The 15046-nt window shown below is 41.0% G+C and overlaps 2 protein-coding genes across 4 annotated transcripts; both read right to left on the reverse strand.

Moving 5' to 3' along the window:
* Window positions 1-614: 614 nt before the first annotated feature.
* On the reverse strand, window positions 615-6682 carry LOC143324831 (dynein regulatory complex subunit 4-like). Its single transcript, XM_076737594.1, has 11 exons — window positions 6549-6682; window positions 6161-6256; window positions 5782-5979; window positions 4411-4611; window positions 4222-4276; window positions 3927-4129; window positions 3430-3582; window positions 3181-3261; window positions 2835-3044; window positions 2605-2670; window positions 615-2473 (listed from the first exon to the last, which is right to left on the reverse strand). The coding sequence occupies exons 1-11, from the start codon at window positions 6549-6551 to the stop codon at window positions 2318-2320; spliced, it is 1422 nt and encodes a 473-aa protein (XP_076593709.1). The 5' UTR covers window positions 6552-6682; the 3' UTR covers window positions 615-2317.
* A 1591-nt stretch (window positions 6683-8273) lies between these two features.
* On the reverse strand, window positions 8274-15046 carry LOC143318849 (transcription factor E2F4-like). Of its 3 annotated transcripts, none has more exons than XM_076727343.1 (10): window positions 14345-15046; window positions 12089-12248; window positions 10999-11108; window positions 10722-10877; window positions 10512-10555; window positions 9862-9926; window positions 9458-9767; window positions 8848-8895; window positions 8693-8737; window positions 8274-8504 (listed from the first exon to the last, which is right to left on the reverse strand). In XM_076727343.1, the coding sequence occupies exons 1-10, from the start codon at window positions 14977-14979 to the stop codon at window positions 8389-8391; spliced, it is 1689 nt and encodes a 562-aa protein (XP_076583458.1). In that variant the 5' UTR covers window positions 14980-15046; the 3' UTR covers window positions 8274-8388. The 3 variants fall into 3 exon arrangements, with proteins under 3 accessions (XP_076583458.1, XP_076583466.1, XP_076583474.1); XM_076727351.1 differs by lacking the exon at window positions 14345-15046 and adding an exon at window positions 12682-12935; XM_076727359.1 differs by lacking the exon at window positions 14345-15046 and adding an exon at window positions 12744-12868.

Below are 15046 nucleotides of genomic sequence, written 5' to 3' on the forward strand. Positions count from 1 at the left end.
GACTCTGGGTTTGTTGGGGGTGTAATCTTACTGACGGGGCTGGGCCAGCAGGACTGTGCAGGCTGTGACTGTTTAGACACATTTATCCCTCGGTCAGGCGGACTCACAATCGAGCCCTGTGCGAGGGCACAGCAGCAGGCTCCCTAGAGTCAGACCACTGTCTGCAGGGCCTGAAACCCTAGAGGCCTGAGTGAAAGGACCACCTCCTCTCTCCACTTGCTTTAGCTGTATGATACTGTGGCTTGCACAGGGACAATAACTTCCTCCTGTATTATTGATACCGCAGGGAACAGCGATCACTCAGTGCAGCAGGGCTCGATTCACCACAGGAATATTCAATGAGAAACTGGATCCACCCCATTCGTTCCTCCTCTCTCTGCTGGAAACTCAGGCATGGCAGAAATCAGCTGGTGAAATTAGCTGTTGAGATTGGAATACTTGGTTTGAGTCCAACTTTTAGCCCCATCCTCCAACTGAAATACAGAAGCATAAATACCTGAAATCACCTCCGCTGACTTTAGAAACTTCCTGTTTTAAACATGATGGATTTCTTTAACTGCAGCTAATTGACATTTGTGGCAATCAAAGAGATATTTTTTACCGTTTATTTTTATTTTTTTTATCATCACTCCCCTTTACAGCAGTTCACACTGAGTATCCGAATTACAATAATAAGCAAACAAAAACAAACCCATAAACAAAAAATAACTGAAAAGGCAAAATGCTTTTGGACACATGCTTTTATTTTGCCAGCATTTGGTGTTAAATGTCAAATTAAGATTTTAGTCCCACTTTCTGCACAAAGCAATCTTCTTAGCTGATCAAATTAAGTAGGTTTCTATTAAAATCATCCGCTTTGACTGTCAGATCACATATCAATGTGGTGAGGTTTTTGTTGTTGTTGAAAATATTTTTAAACAATGGGTCATATCACTGAAATACATGAACTGTTGGTGAACTGTTGGAGATGAAAGTTCACACATGGCTTTGTCCAGTAGTACAAACAGGCGTGCTCCAACCAAAGAATGACCATCCTCAGAGAAGGAAGCTCTGGAAATGCTGAGGCTGCTGCTGTGAACCAGAGGCCTCATTTCCACAGCACCATGAGGCTAGCTTCATCTTAATTTCTTATTTCTCATGTCCATATTGAAGAACAGTGACAAGGAGCGTACATATGTAAACAGAATGTCCCATTGTGCTTTACAACTAAACAGCAATTGAAAATGATTATATTATTGAAATCAAACACACAAACATCCTTCTTCTTGAATCTGTGTGAATGAGTTTACAGAACAGAGCCCACTGAAGTGCCTTTATGTGACAAGAACTTAAAATATTGCTGCTGATACTGAGGGGAGATACTTGATAACAATGGAGAAGCGCACCTCTGTCTCTATCCAGGGATGGGTTAATGAACAAGCCTGGCTGGCACAGGACCAGGGAGCTTGGTGGTCAGGGGGTCCATGAGTCAGTGCATCTTTGAGGTCATTTCACATTCCTTACTGGAAAGTCAGAGAGCTTGGTTAAATGAAGGGATGTCCTGGTCACATTTTCCTGATCCAAACCCTGTTTTGAGACATTCTTGTTGATTTTTTATGACATAAAACAGCTGCACATTGCATATGTGAGCTACAATATTCCTACATTGTACAAGTCATTTAAATGTTTTACTGTTGGGTATCTCTGCAGCTGTCTTTTTTCCTCAATGGTCCCTTCAGGAGTCATATGGACAAAGTCACAAACCGAAAGCCATAAAGTAAGCAGACAGTGACACCTGTTGTCCCGTCGCTGAAGTCAAAAACTTAACAAACACTTACTCAACAGATTTAAAAAAAAAAAAAAAAAAAAACATCAAGTGTAGGTATTTTCAGATTAGTAATATTGTGATGAATAAACAAAGTACCAGCAAGGTGACACTACAGCATGTTTTAAATGGCAACCTTTGACCTCTACAGGACCACCACTGCACTCAACAGGAGCTAAGATTTGGATTTGTTGACTTTATGTATTTATATTTAGTGCAATTTGGTTTTAGCTTCTTTTAAATCAGGTATTTGAATTTTCTATACAATATTAATGTTTTGAAACAGCCAAAGAAGCTCAAGTGGCACATTTAATTTGTAGATTTGGTGTTGCAAGCCAACCTTAAACCCTTTTCTACACTTCACTGCCTCTGTAGTTCCTTATCTCTGCCTTTGGAGGGCAGCATGAATCCAGGTCATGATGGACCCCCTACTCTAAATTCCCTGACTATTGTTTTCTCAAATGATGATCAGAAACAAAGAGAGATTTGCTCTAACTGGTTCAGTCTTGCACTTCATTGCTTCTCATTCCGGGGTAACCCAAGATCCAAGTGTTTTTCCAGACTTTTTCCAGTGAGACTGCTCTCAAAGGGCTTTACACAAAGCTCCTCCACAGGGACACCAAGAGCCCTTTGCTTTGCTCCATAGGTCAGCAGCAAATCCTTGCGGGCCTGCCAGATTACAGTTGTTTCACATAATGATGAATATTGATGTACAAATAAACTAAAAGAACAGTTTAAACATCATCATCTTTTAAAGAAATGTGTGACAGCATGTTCAGGAAGTATGTAAATGACCTCACCTGGGAAATCTGACATTTTTTTATCTTCAAGTTCTTGATGGAATTATTAAAGGAGTCAAGATTTTCCTACAAACAAAAACACACTTCTTTGATGTTCTTGTACAAACAGACGTGCATTAAACACACACCTCCTCATCTTGTAAAATATTTCAAGGTATGGAAATGACATCAGTGATTAGGAGCACTAAAGGTGTGAATGACTAACAACAAAGGGGCACATGCAATAGTACCTCAACTTTGTTTGTGAGCCCACCAAGAGCCGTTTGGTCCATGTTTGAGGCAGAGAGCACAGCACAGAGCTGAGCCCGAGTCTTCTCCAGACTGTCGGTCAGAGCTTTCAGCTTCCTTTCCAGCAGCGCGCTCCTCATGTCCGCTTTATGTTGCGCATTCTGAATATTCTGAGTGAAAGTCTTGTACAGCTCATCCCTTTCCAGCTGAAGCTGTGTTACATGTACACAGGAGCACATGTGCAGGCACAAAAACAGATGCAAAACCATTCACAAAGCATCACATTCAAGGCACATATGAATCACCTTTGAGCAACATGACATTGTGCAACTCAATCTCAGTGCTTACCTTACTGAATTTCTGTTCCAGTGCCTCATGATCCCATTTCAGATCACTTAGCTCCTTTATCTTGACCTTTTCACTCACATCCTATCAAAAACAGTGTCACACATTAATATTGTGCCTGTGTATAGTATGCTACATATCAGTTACTGAGACGTGCTACACAAGGCACCAACTAAAGCAATGGTAGCAACAAACAGAAGTGTACAATTGTAACAGTGAACTGAGCTTTAAAAACATCGACACCAAGGCAACCTTTTTCATTCGGTAGTTCATTTTTTTCTCATGTTCAGCGTTTTCCTCCTCTGCTTTTGAGAGAAGCTCTGCGAGACGTTTGTTTTCCTGCAAAACAGGGACCAGGTCCTTTTCATTCTCCTTCTGTTTCACCTTACTGTCTTTAATTTGTCTCTAAAAAAAAAGGCAATAAAACACAAGTGGGTCAAAATGAGCACTGCAACTAGTCAACTATCACTGACAAACCCCAAACATTATCAGGTTACAGACCATAACTTTTGAAGACTTTTCTATGTCTGATATTATCATGAATGACATTAAATTGACTATTAATCAAAACAAGCAATTTAAAGATAACATCTTGGAAATTGTGATGGGCCTTTTTTGAGCCATTTTAAAGACTAAACAATGAATTCATCACAACAATAATCAGCAGACTCATCAATAATGAAAACAATCATAAATTGCAAAAAAAGTATATCCAAAAATGTCTTTCTGTTGAATGTGTGCACGTATACCTTGAGTGAATCAATCTCATCCAGATCCTGTTGTATGCAATTATTGAGCGCATTAGCATCACTGAAAGCTTTGTTGTGGTCTTCTATAAGAGCAGCGATGTGGCTGTTCCACTGATCCTCTGCCTCTCTCGTCTCATTTTTCCTAATGTTGTCAAGCTCTTGTGGCAGCAACTCCATCTTTTTCTCATACTTGGCTTTAATTTCTACACAAACAGCAACACAAAATGATGGCTCCTGTTTAGTTTTTGACAGCATGGGATGCTGAATTCAACTCAAAATGAGATTAATTATTTACCGGCGAGCTGCTTCTCCAAGCTGTTCCTTGTTTTAGTCATGTCTTCGTCATGTTTCTGTTGAGATAACAACCACACTGGTGTTTGTAGCACTGATGCTTACTTGTTGAAATATATCAGGTTAAGGAGAAACATTAAATCCACAGATCTTTAAGTGTAGAAATAAAGCAGACTTGCTGTGTATTACAAACCAGTTCAAGCTCCTTGACTAGGTTTTCATTATCAAGTTCCTGTATGTCCACCATGATGGCCCTCATTTCCTTATGAAGCTCAGACTCTAATTGTTCTTGCTCCTTCTGCACGGCCTCAGTGGAGACTAAACCACCTGCTTTCAACTCAGAGATCGTGTTCTGGTGTTCACACAGGAGGTGCTTCATCTTCTGCTTATACACCTGGTGGGGAAAAAACAATGCACAATGTGAAATTAATTCAGCCATTCAACCTGTCCATGGATGACCTTTGCTTACTAGTTATCAATACACAGGAACATGTGCCAAACATTGGATGAGCATCCTATGGAAGTGCAGTATTTCTGTTAAATGATGCGTTGGTGTGTCATTAGGCCGTGCAGTGGGTAAGCAAAGAGCAGATGCTCACTGGCCTTATATCTGTACTGTATCTGTTTAGGCTAAACCACTGTGGGTCCCACTGCCTTGAACAGGCAGTTTCCTCTAGATGGCCATGGCCCACTCTGTTGTCCAGCCACCATCACTCTACATCCTGTTGCACGAAACTCACTAATGGACATCAATTAGTAACTGCCTTCCTCTGATATGAGAAATTTTCCTGGATTAAGTCCCTTAACTTGTTTTACACACGTTTTACTCACTGTTGTGAGTGTAAGTGTGCAGGCAAGTCTACAAGGTCTTTAGCTGGGTACCCTCTCAATAAAATGCAAACTTTTCATGAAAATAAATAAAAACAGTCTTCTTTTAGGCAGATGACCGTATATCTGTGACATTATCTGTCAAGTTTTGACACACAAAGAGGTAAAGAGATTGGTGTTTTAATCTCAGAAAAAGAAGCCTTGAACTGATCTGAGAGCAGAAAAAAATGCCAAAAATAATTCATTTTTTATTATCTGTGATTTGGGGGATACTCAGTATTTCAGTATCCCGTTATACCTGTAGAGAAACTAGGAAATCTATCAGGCAGGTTTCATCACATCTGTATTTTCAGTATGAGCTGTGAGGCTTAATTTACAACATAAACATAATCATGACTCCATTTTTAACAGCCAGTGATTAACAACATAACAGTATAGTAGTAGTATCTAAGACGCTGATAAGAACAAAACACTGGGATTTATTGCTGGCTTCCATTATTTACATACTGAATTTTATTGAATCTTTTTTTTCCATCAAGTAGTTCAATAATATATTTAAAGTGATGTATCTCAAGTGATAATGAATGATGACAAACTGAGTGCTGACATCCAATAAATGCAATGCCACCACAAAACTTTTTCCCTGACTTTGTAATTTCATTTACAGAAAATCTAGCCAGTGAATGTGGGTGCAGCTTGCAGGTGTAGATACAGTGTAACTCTGCATTAGCCTCACCTTGATCTCTACTTGATGACGCCCCTCATCCTCTTCTATGTCCTTATCTAAGTTTTTTTGTTCAGCCTTCACCTCCTCTAGCTGTCTGTCTGTGATTCCCCAAAAAGTGTGGATCTTGTCCCTCTCCAGCTGAAAGTAGTTTCTCTCCTCCCTCTCTCTATCCAGCTCCTCTCTGAGGCGCACAATGTGTTCTTCCAACTGAAATAAAAAAGATCTTTTAGTGTGGGCATGTCTGAGCCTGACAATGTACATGTCCAGCAGCTTTTTGGTTACTTTAACAACCAAGTACTGTTGCTTATTGCATCATTTGTCAAAGTCAATTCACTGTTCACAGGGAGCATTATCCACACTTTCATTCACATCCCACTTCAACTCTGACCTGGTCCTTGGACATCTCCTCCTTGGTAAGGCCATCGATCAGTGTGGGCGTCCTTGCCTTTGCAGGCTTTTTGTTTGTGCCTTTGCTTTTGGGTGGCTGGACAAAAGTCAACATTATAGAAAATGTTAAAACTGCTACCTACTGGCAACGTAGCGCATGTCTTTAATATAACCGTTAGCGTAGTAATTGTGGTGATGTATCTAGCCCGACTCTGCGCTTCCCGTTTGTAGTAACAAATGACAAAGAAGCACAAACGAGTAGTCAAATAAGAAATTCACAAGCGGTAGCTGCTAGGCAGCTAACAGCTAACATCTAAACGCGACTGTAGTTCGCTCACTATGGGCCCAAACGGTTGTAATAAAACAATTTTAAATAACCTTTTGCTTACCATCGTATATACTGGGCAAATATACAGAGAGACACACAATATTTCAATAGGTTTGAGAAACTAGTACACAGTTTGCTAACTCTCATACGCAGAAAAATCCACTTCACTTCTAGCCAGTTGTGTAGATCGTAAATGTGTTGCCATAGCAACACAAGCACGCGGTCATCATCGGATATCACCAGGAAGCGAATCTATGATGACGAGGCCTGACACGCCTTCCTCTGCGTCTGATTGGCTTACCCTATTACTCTTACCCTAACCCTAACCAATCAACAGTCTTATACCCAAACCTAACCCACCCAACCAACCAAAAGACAGTACTGACGCCTCTGCGGTACAGTAGAGATCAATTTTAAGTGACAACAGTTTTTAAATATCTACTTTATTCTCCGTCCACTATATTTCAGGGAGAAATTTTTAGCTTTTTACTACAGTCTATTTATTTTACAGCTATAACAACTGGTTACTTTTAAGATTAAGATTTTACATCCGAATCTGAACTACTGTATGGCTCACTAATTAGCATTTACTGGCAGTATATGCATAATCGTAATACATGGTTTATAATATACTATAATGTAGCTGTAAAGAGATATCATGTTTGCTATATTTTTCAGCAACTCCTCCTGTGGGCACCCATAAATTGCAGCTGGTGTATAAACAGATATGAATTTAACAGTTAAAACACATTTCTTAGAGATAAAACAATACAAAGACAAGACGGTTCATTCCTGGAAGCCTATAAAACCTATTCACATTTCTCCATGCAAGCTTTACTGATCTTATTATACTGATTTCTGTCACTTGGACCAAAAGCAAATTACATGTCCTACGTGATATATAAATGTCATTTCACATTATTTTTCCTTATTGAGGCACCTAATCCCCTTCTGGGGCTGTACTTCTTAATGTGCACATGCAGTGGTAAAGTGTGACACCTACAGGAGGACAAACACAACTACTAAGCTTTAACAAGGTGATCAGGCTGAACTGCAGACCTGAGCAGGTCTCCTTAGACTGCTGGGCATTCAATAACTTGCTCAAGGACTGTTTGGCAGGGCACACATGACATTCTCAGTATATTGATCTCCTTTATCTAGAATAAATATGAACTTGTGTTGGGTTTTTTTTTTTCTTAGCCATACTGCTAGCAAAGCTGCTGATATTCCTATCAGCCTCAGCTGTTTTTTGTGGCACTCAGCATGCAAACATGTGAACCTAAGAAAATGAACATGGTAAACATTATATCTGCTTAACATCTGCATGCTAACACTGCTATTGTGAACATGTTAGCATGTCAATGTTTGCATTTAGCTCCAAGTACCACAGCACCTATAAGCACCAAGGATGTATTATGAAAGTACAGCCTGACAGAGCTGCTAGCACAGCTGAAGACTCATCTTGACAAGCAACAGTTAAGTGTTGCCGCAGTTTAAGCTGAACATGTGTGATATACTTTTAAAAGCAATGTCACGAAAATAGCACTATAAAGCTGAAGGATGATTCACGAGGGACCACAATTTAAACTCCTGTATGTTTTCATCCAATTCATTACATCACCCTTGTAATAAATACTGTGAATCTTTGAGATTATGGCTGACAGCCAAAGAGCCCTTAATTTGACTGTGAGGCTTAAGTTTTATGGTGTTGTGTTGGACTGCACTATATTGCAAGGTGTGTCTAATAGTTTGGTTCTCAGTGTATGAATGAGGTGAACACAGTATTCAAAATAATTCGTTTATTATTTGTTAGAATCAAATAACTATTTAAAAACAGAAAACTTTGCACATTTCCTGATGAAACATATTTACGTTTGAAATCTTAACACAGGAGGTCATGGTCAAACATTGAGAACGGGGATGTCAAAGAGGTCACAGAGGCCTTCACTCTCATCCAGGTTATAGATGTATTCCTGTTCAGACGGGGGCGGAGACAGACGGAGGAGCGGAGAGAAAACTGGGAGCAGAGGTAAACAAGCAATTAACAAAAATGCACTACCAATATATGACAGATGAATCTCTACTCCAAAGAAGTTAAGACAACTATCACAATCTGTTTTATTTATGTTTTACACAGATTCCCAACTTTTTAGGACTCTGTTTTATTAATACAATATAAAGAAAGTCAGAAAACAGAGCACTTACCTTCAGAGGCCAGGAGCTCTGTGATTAGATCTGCATTCATTATCTCTACAGAATGAGGGGAAAGCATACTTAACCATACATTCACATACAGTCAAATGAACCTGAATAAGAATCTAATGAACATTAATAATTCAGAGACAGGACAAGGGGCCTACCTTTGGTGGGCTGGAGTATTTCCTCCAGTTCTTTTGATACATCTCGCACTGGAAAAAATATATTTTTCAAAAATCAACATGAAAGAAGCACTGAAAGAAACAAGCATGACGCAGGGACACATTATTGCATTAACATGCAAGAAATAATCAAAAGACAGAGAGAAAGAACCTGAAACCACTGAGATCTATGACTGGTCATCAGTCAGTGAGGGAAGAACTTGACATCTGTGTTGTCTCCTATATTAATTTACTTAACATTCATGCCCTCAAAGTTCAAGGTGAAGTCATCTTCTCTCCAATCTAGACTTTGGATCAATATGGAAAGGGGTCGAGTCCAAGCCAAACTGGAGTGTTAGATTTCCCTTTCAGTAGCATCAACAAACAGAATGACTGCCTCACAGCTGTATGCCTTCGCCAACCAGTCAAGTCACCAGCTGAGGTCACAGTGAACTTGACCTTTGACCTTAGACCACCAGAACCTAATCTGATCATCCTTAAGTCCAAGTGAACGTTTGTGCCAAATTTGAAGAAATTCCCTCGAGGCGTTCCAGACAAACCAAAAACATAATCTAAAACACCCTTCAGGACTTACACATAATAACATACTCACATCCAGACGCATCAGTTCTGTTCGGCTCAGCGTTTATAGAGGACAATGACTGAAGATACCGCATGTCCTCCGGGGTTATCCTTCTAGGTGCGGCGCTATGTTTGGTATCAGCTGAAGCCTGACATGCTGCAACACTGCTTTCAGCTGAGGCGGACATGGCTGATCTGGCACTGCGTAAAATGTCTTCAGGCGGTGGGACTGGCAACACGACAGGAACAGTGCTGGCAGAGTGTTTGTTGAGAAGCAGGACATCTATTGGCCCATTGATGCTTTTCAGGTGGATCTGGTACTTGGCTGGCCTGTTCTGGACCTGAAACATGTACGCACGTGCTAAATGATCCCATCTCAATGAAAGAAATCCAAGAGGAAGAAACTACAGTGGGTTCCAGTGATGCAGAACTTACAGCTTTAGGAATGGGAACATCTAGCTGTGTGCCAGACGGTGCTCGGACTGCTAAGAGAGTGTGGCCTGAAGACAGAAGAGAGAGGAAACTCCCACTGAAAACACAATCATTTAGTTTGGTCTTCATATATTTGAAGTACAAAGAAATGTTAGTGGTTCTTTTTGCCTTTACTCTGAGCAAACTGCAAAAACGTCAGCTGCTGCGGTGATGTAAGTGTCATCATGAACATAAACAGCAGGGTTTGTCCAGCCGGGCTGAAAAATACACTGAATCATTACAACTCTCCTGTAGCACATTTCTCTGGTGTCTAGATAGAAAAATCAGTGAGGAATAACAGTCTCCAACATGGATTTACAGCATATGTGGACTTGTTGTTTCACATGTACATTTGCATTTAAAAAGCTGCATACGCTGCTGGTTTTTCATCATGAATCTAAGAGTTTTCCTTTAAGATATATCAATCATGAAAACTCTACAGCACCAGAGATGAGGGAGGAGGAAATGTGCCGAGAAGATATTCATCAGAAAGCAGAGCTAGACTGTATATTTCACTCTGCTGTCTATAACTGGTACTCAGATTGGATGTTTAACTGTGTCAAAATATGCTGACACAAAAATGAACGACAGTTAAAGAGTGTGGTTCTACATACCGCTGAAGCAGTTGCAGATATCTTCGTGATTCACATAGGTCAGAGTGGATTTGAGTTAAGGTTCAATTTGAAATATTGTGATATTGTGTTCATTTGAGGAGAGACCTCGAGGATTCAGTCAGTGTGTCAGAGGACGGCAGGTCTGAAAGACATATGTTCAAAATGCTGCCCATCATCTCATTTTGTTCCTGTTTTTTGTAAGAAGGATATTTGCTGCAGTCTTCTGTTGTGTTCCTGATGCTCTGTTCAACCCAGAATTTCTGCTGGTCCAACATATGTTCTTTCTCCTCCAAGTCCTCCAGTTCAGACTTCAGCTCCATCAGTCTGTTGGTTAACTCGTGTGCATTTTCTCCTGGCAGCGTGCCCCTTAATTTGAAGGAAAAACCCCCCAGAAAAATCACACTGTAAAACACACAGCATTTTGCACCACACTCTTGACACACATGCGTATCCACATACATGCACACGGGGCATGGTCAAAACTTACTTCCACTTTACTGTGTTTTTGGACATTTTCGCAATCAGGCCAATGCCCTCCAGCACATTAGTGATGTCATAGATTCTCCTTTTCTGTCCGACAGCCAGGACCCTGACAGCCTGAAGGAGACAAAAAACTCATTTATCCACCAACGCCTCCTTGGCTTCATCCCATCAGACCCTCTGTTTCACAATGGTCCACACAGTTTATGATCCAGGGGTCTCAGGGGATCTGCTGGCCAACTGTACTGAGACATTTAGAGATGACTTACAGTGGATATTAAAAGTCCACGACCCACTTTCTCTCAGACGCTTGTTTAGGAGGGATGCAAAGTTTTGATGACAGCAGCTTTAGACAACAGCATCAGCTAAAAGAATGAAATACTGATGGTATTAGTTCCTGAAAGACCTAAATCCATATTAACCTGTTTTCACTTTGTTTCACACTTGGTTACAGTAAGCAGACACACAATTCGAGGCATCCCCAAAATAGCACAGTAAAAACTCTTCTTCCCCAGAGCACACTGTGAACATTCATGGGAAATGAGATGCAGAGTTTTAACTTACATTTATTTTTATCTTTTAAATGCTCTGTAGATATGACTAACCGGACATATATTACGGCTGCAACTAACATTTATTTTTATTACTGACTATTTTCTTAATTAATCAATTAGTTGTTTGGTCCATAAAATGTCAGCAAATGGTGAAATACATCATTTGTTGTTTTGCCCACAACCCAAAGATATTACACTGAATTACACAGAGGAGTGAAGAAACCAGAAAATACTCACATTTAAGAAGGTGGAATCAGAATTTGTAATTTTGTGTAAAAAAAAACAACAAAAAAAACTCAAACTAATTAACTGATAAACAAAATAGTTCCCAATTAGTTTGATAATTGACAGCTAACTCATTAAATGTTGGAGCTCTAATTCATCTTACTTACAATTATTGTGTCGGCTGTGTAGTTCTGGTCCAGAACAGTTACATTACACACAACAATCTGAAAGTGCCATTTTACTAATTGTGCACACAATAAGCTCAGACATGTCCAGTCCTGGGACCAGTGTGTGATAGACTGGTCTCAGCTCACTTACTTCTTTGAGATCCAGCACACCGTCTTCAGCTTCTTGCAACAACCTGACAAACCTCGTGGCGAGCACGTTCAGGCTCCTCAGGCTCCTCTGGTGTTTCGGGTTCGGGTCTGGCACGGCGGTGGCTCCTTCTGAACAGTGTTGGCGACCTCCAGGATCCATTCTGCCGGACGTGAGAGGAACACAAATGAAGCCGGGAGCCTCCCTCCGCTGAGCTGTTTGAATCAACTGCATAAAGCCCACTTCACACAACCGGAAACATTTCACTTCGAAATAAAATCTTGTCTGGATATCCTGTAAGACCCCCTGTGGTTTTTAGTGGATTTGAAAACGTATTGTGAAAACACAACACTGTTTTCACCACGGGTCGTTTCTCGTCGGTCTTCGATTTATTATGAAACATTTATACCGGAAACACTCACGTTAACGCTGATGTTTTGTGTAGCTTTTCACTCGTACATTGCTAGAATTGATGAAAAGGGTTTAATTTATTGTATAAATTTGGGTTGGTCGCAAGAACGACGACAAATGCACGCGAACAGACTACACCACCATAGCGCCAAGCGAAAAAAATCAGGAGAATAGATTATGTTTACCTGGAGAGCTGTGTGAACCAGCGTTTACCTACAGAGTTGCTGCCGAAGATGCGTCCACTTACTGAGCTAATGTTTGCAGTCCGAGTGACCACAAAGTACGACGACGATAGTACTTTAACTTGCGATGCAAGTTTAGGCAGGCGGGTTAATTTATCCCCAGTTTAAACACAGCCTAGAGCCGATGTTCATGGCAATTTCCCAACTGTACTGATCGACCGCCCTTCACTGTTATGGAGTTAGGCGCGTATTTTTTCCGCTCGCCTCATGAACGTGCCTTCACAATAAAAGTCCGACCGTTCCCCCGACCACAATAAAATACATGGCACCAAAATGATCATTTACTTAAAAAACCGCACATTGGAAGAGATATTAGATTAATAATTTATTTGATGGGTATTGTCACCTACACTAAGCACTTAAACATTTCTCCAGTAACATTCAAGATTTCATTTGCAATGATTATGGGTTGTTTTGTTTTGTTTTGTTTTTCAGAGAATGGCTGGATTAAACTAAGGGCAAGCGCAAGTCTCCTCTGACACTGAAAATCTGCACCAAAATATAAAAGTCAATTTATTTGCTATTTAAGAAGGACATGATCTCAGTGTTCTCAAAGGGAACACGACCTGTGCCCAGGTGCAAGAGCAACAGAAATCTAAATAGTAAAATGATAATTGACAAAGGCCCTGTCAATGTTGTTATTGAAGTTGAAACTGAAATTTCCTAATCCCTAACAAACTTGCCATTTAAGACATATTGAGATGTCACAGCAAGTAAAGCACAGGTGTAAGTAAGAGTTCCATTGAACTGCTTCACTTTCACATTCCTGCATTGTTCATCCTGGCTCACTGTTTCACCATTATGGTTTACTGGGACACTTTAATAGTACAGAGCCATGTGTGTGTGTGTGTGTGTGTGTGCGTTGTTATTATTATTATTAGTGTGTGCGGGTAAGTCAGGGGTCGGATCCAAGGTCGGATCCCGGGTAAGTCCCGGGAAAGTTCCGGGTCGGCCCCGGCAAAGTACCAGAACTTATCCGGGACCGACGCGGAAATTTTGCGGGATATTGCCGGGACCTTACCGGGAACAGAGGAGGCACAGGCAGATGCACCTGATTTTCAAAATAAAACTTCGTTCCGGTACCAAAAGCCTCTGTGCACAAGCCATGTGACGTACTTCCATTTTTCGCCTGAAGTCGGCAAACCAGTTTCCGGTTTGCGGCTAGCTTCATCCGCATCACAATGAACTTTACAAGATGCCTGCAAAATCTGCAGAAGATATCGATCAACGATGTTCATCGTATCGTGGATGCCCACTCCCCTGCTCCGAAGAGCAAACGGGAAAAAGGGTTTCGTCTCTACATCTCTAGTTACGGTCTAGTTACGGTCTGGTTAATGGGCTTTCAGTTGTTGTGCTAGTGGCATAGCTTTTCCTCGCTTTGGTGACCCTAACCATTTTGGTTGTAGCTTCACTGATCAGGTTCCAAAAGGCCATCAGATATGAGGGGAATCTAAAATATAGATTCAGTGTTATAGCTGGAATTAGTTATCATACAAAGTCAACATTAGAACGAGGACGACATAGATAAAATAGGAATACACTAAAACAGACAATAGATGCAATCTATTACAGTAACCTCAAATATTGATCTTACAAATCATCTTACCTAGTGTAATATCTGATGTCCTCTGGTGATGAAGCAAACCGCTGGAGTCCAAATGAGCTCTGCAGATGTTGTGTTTCGAGTTGTTGTCTTAGCGACTCGACTTCCTCACGCATTTGCTCATACTGCTCCCGGTCGACACACACAGTGCGACTGGCCCCGTAGTCGTGGTCCACCAGCATTGGGACCATGAGTTCAGCAGCATCAGGTTCAACAATCAACTCAGTCTCTCCCGGGCCTGTTTCTGGGCTTGATGTCAGTCGAGGGCGGCGATCCCAAACACCGGCTCTTGTCTTGGTTGCTGTGTAACTGTTCCATTCAAACAGTGTTGGCACTGCGTTTGCTACTAAAACCCGTCTACCTTTGGGGGTCATTCGAATTTGGGCATTTTCAAAATGTCGGCTGCATACCTTCGTATGCTGAGTTACCGAAAATCCCGTCCTGTTTATTTTCTGCAGCCACTGTACACGAAGTTCGGTGTCCTTCGGGAAGCAGTGGAAGCTAAGCTCGCTGTTATAGCGACTTGAGCCGGCACAAAGTGGCACACAACAGTGCTCATTAGAGCCACCCACCGTCTTCTGGAACCTAAAAGTCCCTCTCACATTATACTTCGTCTTCTTTCGTGGATGTTGATTCATTTTTCTTTCCTTGTATTTATTTTAGCGCTGTTTTGACTGGAGCGGGAAGTAAACCGGAAACTGGTTT

Source organism: Chaetodon auriga, chromosome 1 (genome assembly GCF_051107435.1).
Source record: "Chaetodon auriga isolate fChaAug3 chromosome 1, fChaAug3.hap1, whole genome shotgun sequence".
Classification (NCBI taxonomy): domain Eukaryota; kingdom Metazoa; phylum Chordata; class Actinopteri; order Chaetodontiformes; family Chaetodontidae; genus Chaetodon; species Chaetodon auriga.